Here is a 16,185-nt window from a genome sequence, read left to right on the forward strand (position 1 = left end):
GAGCGAGTTCCAGGACAGCCAGAACTACACAGAGAAACCTTGTCTCAAAAAAAAAAAATTTTTTTTTTAAATTATGCCTATGTATGTGTGAGTATTTGCACATGTGAGTGCAGTGCCTTTGGGGCCAAGAAGAGGGTGACAGGTCCTCTGGAGCTAAAGTTGCTGGTGGTTGTGAACCACCTGATTGTGTGTGCTGGGTCCCTGAGAAAACAACAAATGTTGTTAAACCACTGAGCCATCTCTCCAGCCCTCAAACTTAAAAAAAAAAAAAAAAAAAAAAAAAAAAAAAAAAAAAAAAGAGGAAAGCAAGGTGGAGGCCAGTGAGATGATGTCTCAGCATGTGGGAGCACATGCCGCCAAGCCTGATGATCCGGTTCCATGGTGGGAGGCGCTAACTCCAAAGTTGTCCTCTGACCCCCTCCACGAGCATGCTCATGGGTAAGCAAGTGTATACACACACAGCAAATCAATGTAAAAAAAAATTAATGAGCCGGGCGGTGGTGGCGCACGCCTTTAATCCCAGCACTCGGGAGGCAGAGCCAGGCGGATCTCTGTGAGTTCGAGGCCAGCCTGGACTACCAAGTGAGTTCCAGGAAAGGCGCAAAGCTACACAGAGAAACCCTGTCTCGAAAAACCAAAAAAAAAAAAAAAAAAAAAAATTAATGGAAAGTAAAGTGGACAGCTGCTGAGGAACAATACCCAAGGTTGGCCTCTGGCTCCCACATGCATGTGCACACACATGCACTCACACACACATGAACATGCCCCCACACACAGCGTGGGCCCCTGTAAGACTGTGCTGGTCACACACCTCTTAGGTTGATCCTGTCTAGGACATTTCCTCTGGGATTCCCCAATGGCCGATCTTTGTCCAGTGAGGATGGAGACCTTAAATGTGAGCTATAGGTTAGGAGATTTTAAACGATGGTAGTTCTATCTCTTTGCATTAAAATTCTTATTGTATCTTTATTTCTCGTGTGCACATATATGCCACAGCCCATGTGTGGAGGTCAGAGGATAACTTGGAGGAGGCAGTTCTCTCTTCCATCCTGTGGGGCTCTGGGATGGGGGGTCAGGTACCTAGGCTTGGTGCCAGGTGTCTTGACCCGCTGGACCATCTCCTTGGCCCAGTTCTTTCTTTCTTTCTTCCTTCCTTCCTTCCTTCCTTCCTTCCTTCCTTCCTTCCTTCCTTCCTTCCTTCCTTTCTTTCTTTCTTTTTACATTTGTTTATTTATTATGTATACAGTGAGTGTTCAGCCTGCAGGCCAGAAGAGGGCACCAGATCTCATTGTAGATAGTTGTGAGTCACCATATGGTTGCTGGGAATAGAACTCAGGACCTCTGGAAGAACAGCCAGTGCTCTTCACCTCTGAGTCGTCTCTCCAGCATGCCCCCACCCCCCAGTTCTTTCCTTTTTAAGCATGGCTTCGGAGCTGCAACCTGGCTTTTACTTGCTGGGCAGGGGTGTAAACACCACTGGCATCTCCTTATTCTTTTCCTGCCCCCATCATAGTTTGGGAAGTCTCACCCAGCTCCTCGGGCACTGCGAAGCAGAGAGCTCTTCATCTATAGCTTGAGATGTCCCAGGTTTTGAATTTCAGGATGAAACTCCCTTCTCTCTGCCTTTCCCCTCTCCCACCGAGACTGACTTGCTAGGTTCTCAGGACCTTGGGCCTGAATTGGGGTCAGAAATCTCAACTGTTCTCTTCCTCGACAGCGCATTTTCCAGTGGGGTTTCCCAGCCCTCCTGCCCTTTGCCCAGTTGCTTGTATAGACAGAAAGTGGTATTCACAGAGATGTCCACGTTGTAGTGTGTCAACAAATGTCATGTAATAGGCAGAATGGACTTGGCAGTTGGGACTTGAGGTGTCTTCCCCCTCCTCCCCCCCTTCCTTCCACTTCATCCTCCTCTGCCTCCTCTTTGTTTCGGAGGCCGAGTCTCATGTAGTTCAGACTGCATGGGACTCTCCAAGGGGTGACCCTGAACTTTAGAGTCTCCTGCCTCTGCTCAAATACTGGGATCAAGAGCATGCGCTGCCGTGCCTGGCTGAGATTAAAGGTCTGAATCGTGTCCTCCCATTCCCAAGGCCTTGTGTTGAAGCTTCGCCTCCCAGCACTTCAGAATGTGGCTGTGGAAATAGATAGGGCTTTGCTGTTGTTGTTAGGGTATTTTTTTTAAGGACTTAATGTTTTTTTAAGTTATTTATTTTTATTTTATGTGTATCGGTGTTTGCCTGCATGTCTGTGTGAGGATGTCAGCTCTTGGAGTTACAGACAGTTGTTAGCTGCCATGTGCTGGGGGGAATTGAACCCAGGTCCTTTGGAAGAGTAGTCAGTGCTCTTAGTCACTGAGCCATCTCTCCAGCCCCTGTTTTTGTTTTTGTTTTGTTTGGTTTGGTTTGGTTTGGTCTTTTTGGGTTTTTTTGAGACAGGGTTTCTCTGCATAGCCCTGGCTGTGCTGAAACTCGCTCAGTAGACCAGGCTGGCCTCGAACTCAGGGATCTGCCTATTTCTTGTCTCCTGACTATGGGGATTAAATAAAGGTGTGTGCCATCATCACCTGGCTTCTTCTTTTGAAGACCAGAGCTCACTGTGTAGCACAAGCTGGCCTTGAACTCAAGATCCTACTGGCTCATCCTCCTGAGCACTAGGGTTACAGAGAACGTTAGGTACAGGGCCTTTAAAGTTAAGTTAAAGTGATGAACCCACCAACCATGGTAGCACTTGTCAAGCAGAATGGACTCTTTATGCTACTTATTCATTTTTAGTAGATTTATTTGTCTTTATTTTATTTGTATGAGCGCACGCATGTATGCTCACTCGGTACATGTGTGGTGCCCAGGGATGCCAGAAAAGGATGACAGATCCCCTGGAACTATAGTTGCAGATGGTTCTGAGCCACCATGTGGATCCTGGGAACCAGACCTTTGTCCTCTGCAAGAGCACCAAGTGCTCTTAACCACTAAGCCATCTCTCTGGCCCCAAAAGAAAACAAAATTAAAGAAAAGAAAGCTCCATCGCCGGGTGTGGTGGCGACACTTTTAATCCCAGCACTCGGGAGGCAGAGGCAGATGAATCTCTGAGACCAGCCTGGGCTACAGGGTGAGTTCCAGGACAGCCAGGGTTACACAGAGAAACTCTGTCTGGAAAAAACAAAACAAACCAACCAAACAAACAAATAACAAAGTAAAATAGAACATCAAACAGAAGCCTTCCTGACCTCACTGTTACCAGGGATTTTCCCAGCAGACACTGCAAACATCCTCACTGTGGAGACTCTCACCTCATCTTGGGGGCGTGTCTAAAGCTGGCACAGGGTAAATGGTGAGCAACCGCACATGGAACTTGGAAAGAGCGGATTGCGAGAGCTCCCCACCTCCAACTCCTGGGCACAGACTTTGGACTCATTTTATGTATTCTATGAGGCCATCCCCAGAGCATCTTGGGGACACGGGAGAAACAAGAATCTTAGGGCAGGGGGGCCAGGGAGATGGCTCAGACAGTAAGTGCTCACGTGCAAGTGTGAAGGCCTGACCTTGATACCCAGTACCCAAATAAAACAAACAAACAAAAACCCTGTTTTTAATGGCATATGCCTGTAATCCCATCACTGGAGAGGTGGAGAATAGAGGATCTCTAGGCTTGCTGGCCAGCCAGCCTAGCCAAATCAGCAAGCTCCAGATAAAATGGAGAGACTCTGTCTCAAAGATAAGATGGAGGAGCCAGCAAGATGGCTCAGTGGGTGGAGGCATTTGTTGCCAAGCTTGAGGACCGGAGTTCAACCCATGGGCTCCACGTGGGAGGAGAGAACCAGCTCCTGCTAGTTGCTCTCTGACACACACACACACACACACACACACGCACACGCACACGCACACACACACACACACACACACACACACACACACACACACACACACACATTGCCCGGGTAGTGTGACCGTCCCAAAGCCCCCACAGCCCAGCTGGGGAAACTGATAACATTCATCAACATAACAGACTGGGTCTGTCTTGTGTTATCTTGCTGACTCTGGGCTGCCAATCCACCGTCTGTCCAGTGTCCCCAGCTCTCCCTTCTCCACCACCTCCCTGCATCTGAAGGAGGGTGGGCAGAGCAGATGCTGCCTTCTGAAGACCCTGTTCTCTGGCTGTGTCTTAGTTTCTATGGCACAGTTAGAGTGTGGGCATGTCAGGCCAGTTCCTTTCTGCCTATCTCGGCGGGGGCCTTAGGGTTCTGATGCATGGGAGCTGAGGTCATGAAGAAGCGCCCACACAGGGCTGGAGAGACAGTTCCGCAGTGAAGAGCTATCACGGTTCTTACAGAGGAGTGGGGTTCGGTTCCTAGCACCCCGGTCACAACCACCTGTGACTCCAGTTCCAGGAGATCTGACATGATCTTCTGGCTTGTGTGGGTGTCTGCTTGCACATGGTACACATACATACACTTGAACTAACTCAATACATATGAAATTTTTTTTTTTTTTTTTTTTTTTTTGTTTTTCGAGACAGGGTTTCTCTGTGTAGCTTTGTGCCTTTCCTGGATCTCGCTCTGTAGACCAGGCTGGCCTCGAACTCACAGAGATCCGCCTGCCTCTGCCTCCCGAGTACTGGGATTAAAGGCGTGTGCCACCACCGCCCGGCCCATATGAAATTTTTTAATTAAGCAAAAAAAAAAAAAAAAAAAGAGCCTAAAAACAATGAAGACAGCTGAACATGCAGTGCCGTTGTCCAGAATACACAGAATCCTGTTTCATCCCTAGCGCCGCAGAAATGGGGGGTGTGGTGATACTTGTTTCTAATCCTAACACTCAGGAGGTAGAGGCAGGATTAGGGATTCAAGATTGCCCTCAGTGGAGGCTAGCCTGGGCTACATGGGATTCTGTCACAAAACAAAACGTAATAAACAAACAAAACAGGACTGGGGCTGTCAATGATGGCTCAGTGAATAAAGGTGCTTGCTACCACGCCTGACGACCCGCGTTTAATCTCTGGAACTCACCTGGTAGAAGCAGAGATTGGAGTCCAACAAATTGTCCTCTGACCTTCACTTGAAGGCCATGGCGTGCATGTGCCAACCCCTTCCCCCCAAATAAATAAATGTTAAAAACAATGACAACTCGCCGGGCAGTGGTGGCGCACGCCTTTAGTCCCAGCACTCGGGAGGCAGGGGCAGGCGGATCTTTGTGAGTGAGGCCAACCTGGGCTACAAAGTAAGTTCCAGGATAGGCTCCAAAGCTACACAGAGAGACCCTGTCTCAAACAAACAAACAAACAAAACCAAAATAGACAACAACATAGGCTTCAAGAGCCTACTCAAAGGGATAAGAAAGGAGGGTGGAAAGTTCAAGACCAACCTGAGCTGGGGGAGTCACAAAGTCAGCAGAGTATCCTGGAGGTGGCCAGCATGTGTATGACCTTGCAAAGGGGCTCTGTCTGCTTAAAATTGGGCTATATAGTGTTCTCTAAAAGAGTTCTCTAAAAGAACAGACTTGACAGAATGCTTATCTATACAAAAAATCGGGAGAACTTAGTAGGGTTGCTTACAGGCTGTGGTCTGGGTTAGTCCAACAATGGCTGCCTCATGATGGAAAGACCGAGGATCTGGTAGTCATTCAGATCCCCAACACGGGGTGTCTCAGCACTCCCAATCTGGTGCTGGAGGCCTGGAGGACTCCTAGAGAGCTGCTGGTCCTCAGTCTACTGTGGAATCCTGAAGATGTAGGTCCTAAGACCAGGGAAGGAACGCCTCAGCAGCAGGATAGAGGAACTTGCGGATGAGAGTGAGGGCAAGCTTCCTTCTTCCGTGTCCTTTTCTGTGGGCTGCCACCGGAAGGTTGGGCCTTCTGGTCTCAAATGAGCCAATCAAAAAAACCCCACAGATAGGCCCCGGTTCTTGTGTTTTGGCTGATTTTAGATATAGTCAAGTTGACAACTAAGATTATAGCAGACTCAATTAGATGTTTCCTGGAAGGCGAGATATACTGGCTGAGGGGCAAATCTCTATTGTATGAGCAAAGGGAATTTTTTTTTTTCAATCCTTTGTGGTGCTTGGATTGGAATCCAAGGTCTCAGGCATGCTGAAAAGTGCCCAACTTCTGAGCCACAGCCCTGTTCTAAAGATGTGTGTGTGTGTGTGTGTGTGTGTGTGTGTGTGTGTGTGTGTGTGTGTGTGTGTGTGTGTGTTGGGGGGGGGTCTTTTTTCTTCCATAACGGGAACTGAACCTAGGGACTCACCCACACTAGACAAGTGCCCTACTGTTGAGCCATAGTCTAAGCCTCTTTTTGTTTCTGTTGCTTTGTCTGTGGATTTTTTGAGACCAGGTCTCACTAAGTAGCCTTGACTGGTCTGAAACTATGTAGACCAGGCTGGCCCCAAATTCACAAAGCTCTACCTGCCCCTGCCTGTGCTACCACACTGGGCCGAGCCCTCATTTTGCTTTTTTTTTTTTTTTTTTTCTGGGTTTTTCGAGACAGAGTTTCTCTGTGTAGTTTTGGTACCTGTCCTGGAACTCACTTGGTAGCCCAGGTTGGCCTCGAACTCACAAAGATCCGCCTGGCTCTGCCTCCCGAGTGCTGGGATTAAAGGCGTGCGCCACCACTGCCCGGCTTCATTTTGCTTTTTATTTTGAGACATGATCTTACTAATTTGCCCAAGCTGGCCTTTAACTTCCCCTGGATCCCTGGGAATGGGCGTGGGAAGAACAAGAGGCTGTCTGGGTATCAGGAGAAGGGGTGGGATGGTGGCACAGAGGCCAGTGGCTCAGTGGTTGGTTAAGAGCACTGGTTACTCTTCCAGAGGACCCAGGTTTGGTTCCCAGCACCTACATGATAGTTCTCAACCTTCTGTACTTCCAGTTCCAGGGAATCTGACATCCTCTCTGACCTCTGCAAGGTGCTAGGCACGTATGTAGTACATATACATACACGCAAGCAAAAACATTCATACACATAGGAAGAAATCCTTAGTGAAAAATTAAAAATGGGGCTGGAGAGATGGCTCAGCGGTTAAGAGCACTGACTGCTCTTCCAGAGGACCTGAGTTCAATTCTCAGCACCCACATGGCAACACACAACCTTATGTAATTTCTGTTTCAGGAGATCTGACACCCTCACACAGACATACATGTGGGCAAAACACCAATGTTCATAAAATAATAAATAAATAATAAATTATTTTTTAAAAAATTAAAAATGATTTTATGGGCAGTAGGGGTGCACACCTTTAATCCTCGCACTTGGGAGGCAGAGGCCAGCCTGGTCTACAGAACAAGTTCCAGGACAGCCAAAGCTGCACAGAGAAACCCTGTGTCAAAAAAACAAAATTTAAAAAAAAATGGTTTTAAAAAGAAGCATAGGGAAGGCCGGGGAGAAGGGTAGGGAGGGCCGGGGAGAAGGGGAGGGAGGGCCGGGGAGAAGGGGAGGGAGGGCCGGGGAGAAGGGGAGGGAGGGCCGGGGAGAAGGGTCAGTCACCCCTGGGTCTGCCATGCAAGCAGGAGGACCTGAGTTCGGATCCCCAGCACCCATGCTGTCTGAGCTTCTTTCCTGCTGCTGTGACAACGCACCCCAACAAAAGCCACTGAAGGAAGAAGACTGGGTTTGTTTTCGCTCACAGTTCACGGAGGGTCCATCATGGTCGGGAAGTGAGAGCAGCTTGAAGTCAGCTGGCCACACCACCTCTGTTGTCAGAGGGTGTGACGAATGCGGTGCTCAGTTCCCTCTCTCCCCCATTTATTCATTCCAAGACAAAACCCATGCAATCTTGCAGCCCACTTACAGGGCGCAGATTCCCACCCCAATTTACCTGATCAGGAGAATCCCCCTGACGCCCAGCAGACCACCTCCCAGGTGATGCTAAAGCCTGTCAAGTTCATAGCTAACAGCGCAGGTTCATGAGTGTGTAACCTCGGTGCGGGGGTGTGTGGGGGGTGGGGTGTGTGTGTGTGTGTGTGGAGACCCTGGAGCTCACTGGTCAGGGAACCTAGCAAACCACTGAGCTCTAGGTTCAGGGAGAGCCCTTGCCTCAAAAAAATAAGGTATAGGGGCTGGCAAAAAAATTAGCTTTTGGGTAACAGCACTTGCCACCAATTCTGATGACCTGAGTTCAATGCCTGGAATCCACACGGTAGAAGAGAGAACCAACTCTGAAAGCTGTCTTTTGATCTCTGTGCTTGCCTATGCGCACACTTGAAGACACCTGAGGTAGAGACCTCTGGCCTCGTGCACAGGTGCAGGGGGTGGGGGTTGCACACACGCGCCAAGCACACACACACACACACACACACACACACACACACACACACGCATTTAAAAAAATACATAAATAAGGGGTGAGAAGCCAGGGACAAGCATCCTACATTTCACATTTTGATTTTTAAAACTTATTTTATTCAACTTGGAAAATGAGTATAAATCCCTGGGTGTTCGGTGCCGGGGGCAGGATGGTAACTGATGGAGGGGCAGAAAAGAGAGAGAAGGGGCAGGATGGTAACTGATGGAAGGGCAGAAAGAGGGAGAAGGGGCAGGATGCAAACATCACAGTGGCTGCCTCAGGTCCCTGCCTTCGAAGACGAGGGTGGGCGGGGCGGCTTCAGCTGAGAGCTCAGGTCCGGAGGAACACCATGGTGAGGAGGCCTGAGGGTGAGAAAAGAGAGAGAGAGAGAGAGGGAGAGTCCACGCAGGAGTCCTCCTCCTCTGTCCTTCTCTGGAAGTAGGCCCAGGGGCTCCCCTTCTGTGCTCACCTAAGACGTAAGCGGCCACCAGCTTCTGTCCCAGGGACACGTGCAGGACTTGCGGCAGCTGGCTGCCCAGCTCATCCTGCAGCGGCAGCAGCAGGAAGGTCACAGAGATGACGCCTGTCAGCAGGAAGAGCAGGAAGGAGCTGGTGGCCAGCTGCTGGGGGGCATCTGCAAAAGAGGGACAAGAGCGCTGGCGGCCCAACGTCTGCCGGGGATCAGGATGAACAAGGGAGACGCAACCACTTTGGGGTTTATTCATATACTGTTTATTTATTCTGAGACAGGGAGTCACATGTATGTCGTCCAGGACGGCCTCAGACTCATTAGGTAGCCAAGGATGGTCTTGAACTTCTGATCCTCCTGCCTCTACCTCCCAAGTGCTAGGATTACAGGTGTGTGCAACACCATATCCAGCCTTGGTTATCTTTCTTAAGTGTGTATCGATGTGAGTGGGTGGATACACATACACACGTGTGTTATGCACAGAGGCCAGAAGTCAGCCTCCAGTGTGGTTCCTCAGGAACCATCCAGCTTGTCTCAATGGAATGGACTTGTCTGTTAGACTGGCTGACTGATTAGCCAGCCCCAAGGATCTGCTTGTCTCTGCCCCCTCAGACCTGGAATTCCAAACACAATGCTGCCATGTCACGGGTGCTGGGGACTGAACTCAGGTCCTCGTTCTTACATGGCAAACACTTGACCAACTGAACTATCTCCCCAACACTCCCCGCTCACATTCACCCCCGTTTTTCAAAGCCTTACTATATAGCCCAGGCTGGCTTGGAACCTGAAATCCTCTTTCCTTCCTTGTAGCCCCCGAAGTGGTGGTATCCCAGGCTTGGGCCATCACGCCGGCCTTTGTGTTTACATTTTATTGCCCTCCAAGGGTATCCTGGGAGTATCCTCTCCTCCTTGGAGCTTCTGTTCTGAAGTCACAAGAAACTCTCTGTCCTTTGGTGCCCCGCCCCCCTCCTCCTGCCTTCTCTACTGTGTTCTCAGTGTCCTGGGCTGACAGGCAGGGACCTCTATATCTCCCATACCCAGCACACAAGAGCAAGACTGCTCAGTACAGGTTTCTTACTGAACTGAACGTAGCTGGCACCTGATAACAGTTGGAGCTGAGGAGGAACCTGTCCCTCTGATTAGAAGGTGGACACCAGGACAATTGCAAAGTCTTCTCTCACCCGACAGAAAACCTCAACCGGGAACATCTACACACACACACACACACACCCCTGAATCCAGAGACTTCTTCAAACCCCATTTAGTTCATTTCTAGGGTAATGCTACCTCTTTCCCTACAGGAAAAAAAAAAAATTCAGGAGTCCCTTCTGCAGGGCTGGGGATACTGCTCAGTAGTAGAGTGCTTGCTTGGTATGCCGTGGGGACAAGGCAATCCCCCAGTGCTGCAGAAAAACAAGCACTGTGGAGGGACAACTCAGTCAAGGGCCCACAGTGCAAGCATGAGGACCGGAGTTCAGATCCCCAGAACCCACTGGAAAACCTGGGTGGTGGAGACAGGTAGATACTGTATTCTGAAGTTAACTGGCCATCTAGCCCAGCCAAAGGAATGTGCTTTAGGTTCAGGGAGAGACTCTGTCTCAAAAAATGAAGGTGGAGAGAGACTGAGGAAAATCAACTTTTGGCCTCCACAAATGCACACACACACACACACACACACACACACACACACACACACACACGCACAAGAACCCACATGCACATACTCACATAATACACATACACAACACCACACACACAAAGAATCCGTTTCAACTCACTCTCCTGAAGGTGTCTGGCTGGGGTTGGTCCTGTCCACACAGGAGGCCCTGGGTTGGGTGTTGGCTCAGAATGTCCCTGAAGCTCCAGGGGGTACGCTGGGGCCCGAAGAACAGAGGTGATGTCTTTCCGTCCAACCACACGTCCCTCAGCCCCCTCCTCAGATAGCTCAATTCGGAATCGGTCCTGGACATCATAGTGGCTGGGGATGGGGGCCACGTGCCGTATCACACTGACCCATTGGGAGGAAGTAAGTGAGAAGCAACCAACCAGATCTCCTCCCCAGAAACTCTTCCCAGAGTGACTGCAGCCAGCGGGTGAAAAGGTCGGAGGCCAAAGGCTGCTTTCCCGCCCTCCCCACTCACATGTCAATGCAAGACTGTGGCTTCACATATCCTTCTGCATCGAATACCGTGTATTTGGCAGGTGCTGTACACAGAACTGTGGGATAAAGATACACAAAGAGACCTTAGGCAAGTTTTGCTCACGGTGGGTCACCAGAGCCCCTTTCTGTCAGCCACCCCAGAGAGGGACATGATTTTTTTCAGACCCAAAGCTGGTCACCTTGCCTCTTAACTAATTCCTCCAGCCCACATAATCCTTCCATAGCCTGCTACCACTCTCCAGAGCCCTCGCTCAAGGCGCCCATCTCTTCACCTCGGAAGCGAAGCGCAGTTCCCGTGGGGTTGTAGAGGGTCAGCAGCTGCCGGGGTCCACTCCTTTGGTCCGCCCTGAATACTAGATCCGGGGGAAAGACGAGCACCGGGACAACGGGGCCTGAGGAAGGAGCGGAGCCCCGGGGCCCCCGCCCAGGGGCCCCCGGACCCACCAGCTCCTGGTCCTGGGGCGCCCCACGGCGCATGCAGGCTCTGGGCGGTCGGACATCCGAGGGCAGAGCTCAGAAGGATTGGAGGGCCTTGGAGTCTAGGGCTAGTGGCGCGAGGGACGAAAAGAGGACAGGGTGAGATCGCGGCAGAGCTTGGCCTGATGTCACCGCGGCCTCGGTACCCCGCCGGGTGTGGATCCTACAGCCCCAGGCCCGGGTTCCCAAACCCTTTCCCCCGTCCCGCTGGGCCCCAGGTTCCTAGAGGTCCCGCCTCCAAACCGCACTGCAATGGCCACGCCCACTCGGCTAAAAAGCTGGCCCGCCTAGTCGCTTCCCAATCCGGGTCTTCTGGTATGGTGCAGTAAGCCCCGCCCCTTCCGGGTGTTCCCGCGCATGACGGACTCTGTCCTCTTGAGTCCTCCGGATCTCCAGGTCACCGGGTTGTGTCTCTGACCCCGTCCCTTAAGCTCGGCCTGTGCCGTCTCCGGCCTTCCGCCTCTGAATGGCCGCTCGTACTACGATAATCACCTTGTCGTCAAAGTTTCCTCCTGTCAACTTGTCTCCGGGCTAAGGTCGCCATCTTCCCGAAAGTTCCTTGAGGTACTTCCGCCGTACGGCCTCTCTCATTGGTTGATGCTGTCTCGCTTCCGCCTAACTGTACGCTGATTGGTGGTCTTCAAAGACCAAACACGCCTCTCTCGGCGCTAATGATTGGCTGCATCCTGGATAAGTGTTTTACGGGTCCCGAGTTCCAACTCTGGTAGAAACTCGGAGAGGCGCTCCTGGGCTGCCAGCTAGTGTGTCTTTTCTGAGCTCAGCCGCTACTAGACTTTTTCTTTTTCTTTTTTTCGTTTCGCTTTTCTTTCCTTCCTACTTGGGCCTGAGAAAACACGTGTGCACAGTGACGTAAGGTTAATAGTCAGTAATCAATAACAGAACCGGATGAAGCAAGAGTCTCAACCAGCTTTGGTTACACTTTAAAAAGGGGGGGAGGGGTGCTGAAGGGTTAACTCAGCTGTTAAAAGGACCCGAGTTCGGTCCCAGCGTTCACAGGGTTCATAACCATATGTAACTCCAGTTTCATGGGATCGGACGCCCTCCTGTGACCTCTACCGGTACGTGGTTCATATACATGCAGACAAAACACTAGATGTACATGAACAAATCTAAAGTTCCTTTTTAGATTTTTTTTTAAATTTATTATGCATATAGTGTTCTGGCTGCATGTTTGCCTGCACGCCAGAAGAGGGCACCAGATCTCAATTGTTGATGGTTGTGAGCCTCCGCGTGGTTGCTGGGAATTGAACTTAGGACTTATGTAAGAGCAGTTAATGCTCTTAACCTCTCAGTCATCTCTCGAGCCCTAAAAAAGAGTTTTAAAGAAGGTCTTATGAGGCCCAGCTCCTCTAGGTGGCTAATGGTTGCTGGGAAAGGAGAGACATTTTCTTCCTTGGGATAACCACTATTAAGTTGCCTGTGCTCCTAGAAGCAACCGCAATAAAACTTACTGGTTCACCAAAACACCAAAATAAGAACCACCAAGAAATCAGAAATACCTGGGAAGGGGAAGGGAATCCACAGGAACAGGGATCAACGGACATAGTGGTAGTGAATGTAGTCGAAATTCATTATACACATGTATAAAAATGCCATGATGAGATCACTTTATTTCTATAAAACTAATTATCTGTAATTAATATGATGATGGGGGCAGGGAGAAACAACAAAGAGAAAAAGAAAACAACCAAAAGAAGTCAGGCTCATTCCTGTAGTCCCAAGTACTAAAGGCAGGTGAGGTGGATTGCCGGAAGTTTGAAGCTACCCTGGTCTATTACACATAGGGAGTTCCAGGCCAGCCAAGGCTACATCGTGAAGTCTTGTCTCAAAAAACACAAACATTAGGGCCAGGTGCTAACATGATAGGACACACTTCAAATCCAAGCACTCTGGATCCAGGTGGAGGCAGGTGGATCTCTGTGAGTTTGAGGGCAGCCAGGGCTGCATAGTGAGACCCGATCTCAAGACAAAATAAAAACAAAACCAACAGCACTGGCCTGGCAAGATGGCTCACCCAGCAAAGGAGTTTCTGTGAGCCTAAAGGCCTGGGCTGGATCTTTAGGACTCTCACGGTAGGAGGAGAGAAGCAGCCTCTACATGAGCTAAACTGTGTGCATATATGTACATGTGTGTGCGTGTGCAAAATAAGTACAAAAAATTAAATCTAAATTGTTTTTATGGGGAAAGCATTTCCTGAAAACCTTGTTTTCCTTTTATCATGCTTTCGCTTTGTTTTGTTTATTTTTTGTGGTCCTGAGGATTGAACCCAGAGTCTTACCCTTGCTAGACAAATGCTCAACCACAAGCTACATCCTTAGTCCTTTTAAAATTTTTATTCTGAGACTAGAACTATCTTGCCTAGACTGACCTTGAACTTGCAGTCCTGTTTCTGTCTTCAGGGTACCTGGAATTACAACCACACCTGGCTGTTGCCTTGCTTTTTGTTTTGTTTTGTTTTGTTTTGTTTTTCCAAGACAGGATTTCTCAGTGTAACCCTGGCCATCCTGGAATCACTCTGCCTCTGCCTCCCAAGTGCTGGGATTAGAGGCATGTGCCAGCACCACTTGGCTTTGTCTTGCTTCTTCCTAGCACATTCTCGATACTTGACATCGTATTTTGTTAAATCTCTCCTCCAGAGAATGTCCTCTCCAAATGCAGGGACATTTGTTTTCTAGTGTATTTTCAGTACTTAATCTGCCATTTGGCAAGGACAAAGGAATGAATTAGATGAACTTTGAGCAGAGACCTGACTAGACTTAGGAAGGAATCCAAAATGTATCTATGGGAAAGAATTCCAGATGGAGGGAAACAGCAAAACCCCGAAGCTGAACTGTCCTAGAAGTGGGGGGTGGTTTGCAAGCACAAAGGCCTGAGTGGTAATCCTGAAGCAAAAATGTGGAGCATAGCAGTGCATTCTTATAGTTCCACAGGAGGTCTGTTTCAAAACTGGTGAAGGGGAAGGTGAGGTGGAGCTGGAAGGGATGGTTCAGAGGTGGGTTTTTTGTTTGTTTGTTTGTTTGTTTTGTGTTTTTAGTTTTTCGAGACAGGGTTTCTCTGTGTAGTTTTGGTGCCTGTCCTGGATCTTGCTCTGTAGACCAGGCTGGCCTCGAACTCACAGAGGTCTGCCTGGCTCTGCCTCCCTAGTGCTGGGATTAAAGGCATGCACCACAACCGCCCGGCTGCTTGTTGCTTTTTAAAGGACACAAGTTCCTAGCATCTATGTTAGTCAGCTCTCAGCCACTTGTAACTCCAGCTCCAGGGGATCCAACACCCTCTTCTGGCCTCTTTGAGCACACATACACACACACATACACACACTTTTTTAAGTTACAATATCAAAAGAAACAAGAGGTGGATGTTGTTTTTGAAGATGACACCCAAGGCTGTCGTTTGGCCTCTAAACACATGTTCATACACACACAGAAAAGAGAGAGAGACATGAACTAGGAGAGCTGGTGTAGTAGCACTCACCTGCCATTCCAATACTCCAGAAACTAAGGATTGCAAATTCAGGGCCAGCCAGGGCTACACAGTAAGTTGAAGGTCATGCTAGGCAAGATAGTGAGATCCTGTTTAAACAATAATAAAAGGGAAGAGGAATGAATGGGGAGGGGGGACGGGGACACGGGACAGTGAGGCACCGGAGGTAACAGTAAGCGATGAGGGAGGAGGGAAGCTGTAGAGTATCGAGAGCAAGACCCACAGTGAAATTGGTCTCTATTTTGAGAACCATCCTCAGAATTTTAAAAAGTACATCAGTTCATTTATTAATCACTTATTTTTATGTGCATTGGTGTCTGTATGAGGGTGTCAGAAGCTCTGGAACTGGAGTTACAGGCAGTTGTGAGCTGCCATGTGGGTGCTGGGCATTGAACCCGGGTCCTCTGGAAGAACAGCCAGTGCTCTTAACAGCTGAGCCATCTCTCCGGCCCTGTTTATTTGTGTGTGTGTGTGTGTGTGTGTGTGTGTGTGTGTGTGTGTGTGTGTGTGTGTGTGTGTGTAACAGTGCATTTGTAGAAACAAAGGACAACTTCCAGGGGTGGGCTCTCTCCTTCCACCGTGTGAGCCTGAAGGGAGAACTCGGGTCATCAGGCTTGGCAGCAAGCCATCTCAGTGGCCCAGTTCTCAGCATCTGGAGCAATGGAGTGGCCATATCCAACTTATTCTTCTAACTTGTTCGCTTTTTTTTTTTTTTTTTTTTTAAGATTTATGTATTTATTATGTATACAGCATGTCTCCCTGCAGGCCAGAAGAGGGCACCAGATCTCATTACAGATGGTTGTGAGCCACCATGTGGGTGCCAGGAATGGAACTCAGGATCTCTGGAAGAGCAACCAGTGCTTTTAACCTCTGAGCCATCTCTCCAGCCCCTTTATTACTTATTTTTAAGTAACACATTTTTATTTTTGGTGCATGTATGTCTGTTTGTGCGGACATATGTGCCATGACACCCATCACATAGTGCATATGTAGAAGGCAGAGGACAACTTGTTGAGGTTCATTCTCTCTTTCCACCATACAAGGTCTACGGGTTGAATTCAGAGCATCAGGCCTAACGGCCAATGCCTTTAGCCCCACATCCGTCACATCCGTCGACCTTGTTTGGACACAGGGTCTCTCGCTGAAACTGAAGCTTGCTGGCCTAGACTGCCTAGCCAGCAAGTCTCCTGGATCCTCTTCTCTCTGCCCGCCCAGAACTGGGGATACAGGTACATACTGTTGTGTCTGGTTACTTTTGTGGGTGCTGGGAGCCACGTGCTTGCACGGTGATCGCTTTACTAAGCCGTT

General features: G+C 49.4%; 1 protein-coding gene across 1 annotated transcript; it reads right to left on the reverse strand.

Annotated features, from left to right (window-relative positions):
* Window positions 1-8,351: 8,351 nt before the first annotated feature.
* Window positions 8,352-11,644, reverse strand: Mospd3 (motile sperm domain containing 3). Its single transcript, XM_052754776.1, has 5 exons — window positions 11,172-11,644; window positions 10,880-10,955; window positions 10,517-10,746; window positions 8,739-8,903; window positions 8,352-8,631 (listed from the first exon to the last, which is right to left on the reverse strand). The coding sequence occupies exons 1-5, from the start codon at window positions 11,374-11,376 to the stop codon at window positions 8,600-8,602; spliced, it is 708 nt and encodes a 235-aa protein (XP_052610736.1). The 5' UTR covers window positions 11,377-11,644; the 3' UTR covers window positions 8,352-8,599.
* Window positions 11,645-16,185: the final 4,541 nt, after the last annotated feature.

This window comes from Peromyscus californicus, unplaced genomic scaffold, assembly GCF_007827085.1.
Source record: "Peromyscus californicus insignis strain IS unplaced genomic scaffold, ASM782708v3 Scaffold_2__1_contigs__length_46816999, whole genome shotgun sequence".
NCBI classification, from domain to species: domain Eukaryota; kingdom Metazoa; phylum Chordata; class Mammalia; order Rodentia; family Cricetidae; genus Peromyscus; species Peromyscus californicus.

Excerpts from the sequence above, each read along its gene's own strand:
- Mospd3 (XM_052754776.1), bottom strand. The coding sequence starts at position 11,376 with ATGCGCCGTGGGGCGCCCCAGGACCAGGAGCTGGTGGGTCCGGGGGCC. Across the intron at positions 10,956-11,171 it reads AACTGCGCTTCGCTTCCGAG|TTCTGTGTACAGCACCTGCC; the intron begins GTGAAGAGATGG and ends TTTATCCCACAG. Across the intron at positions 10,747-10,879 it reads CCACAGTCTTGCATTGACAT|TGTGATACGGCACGTGGCCC; the intron begins GTGAGTGGGGAG and ends CCAATGGGTCAG.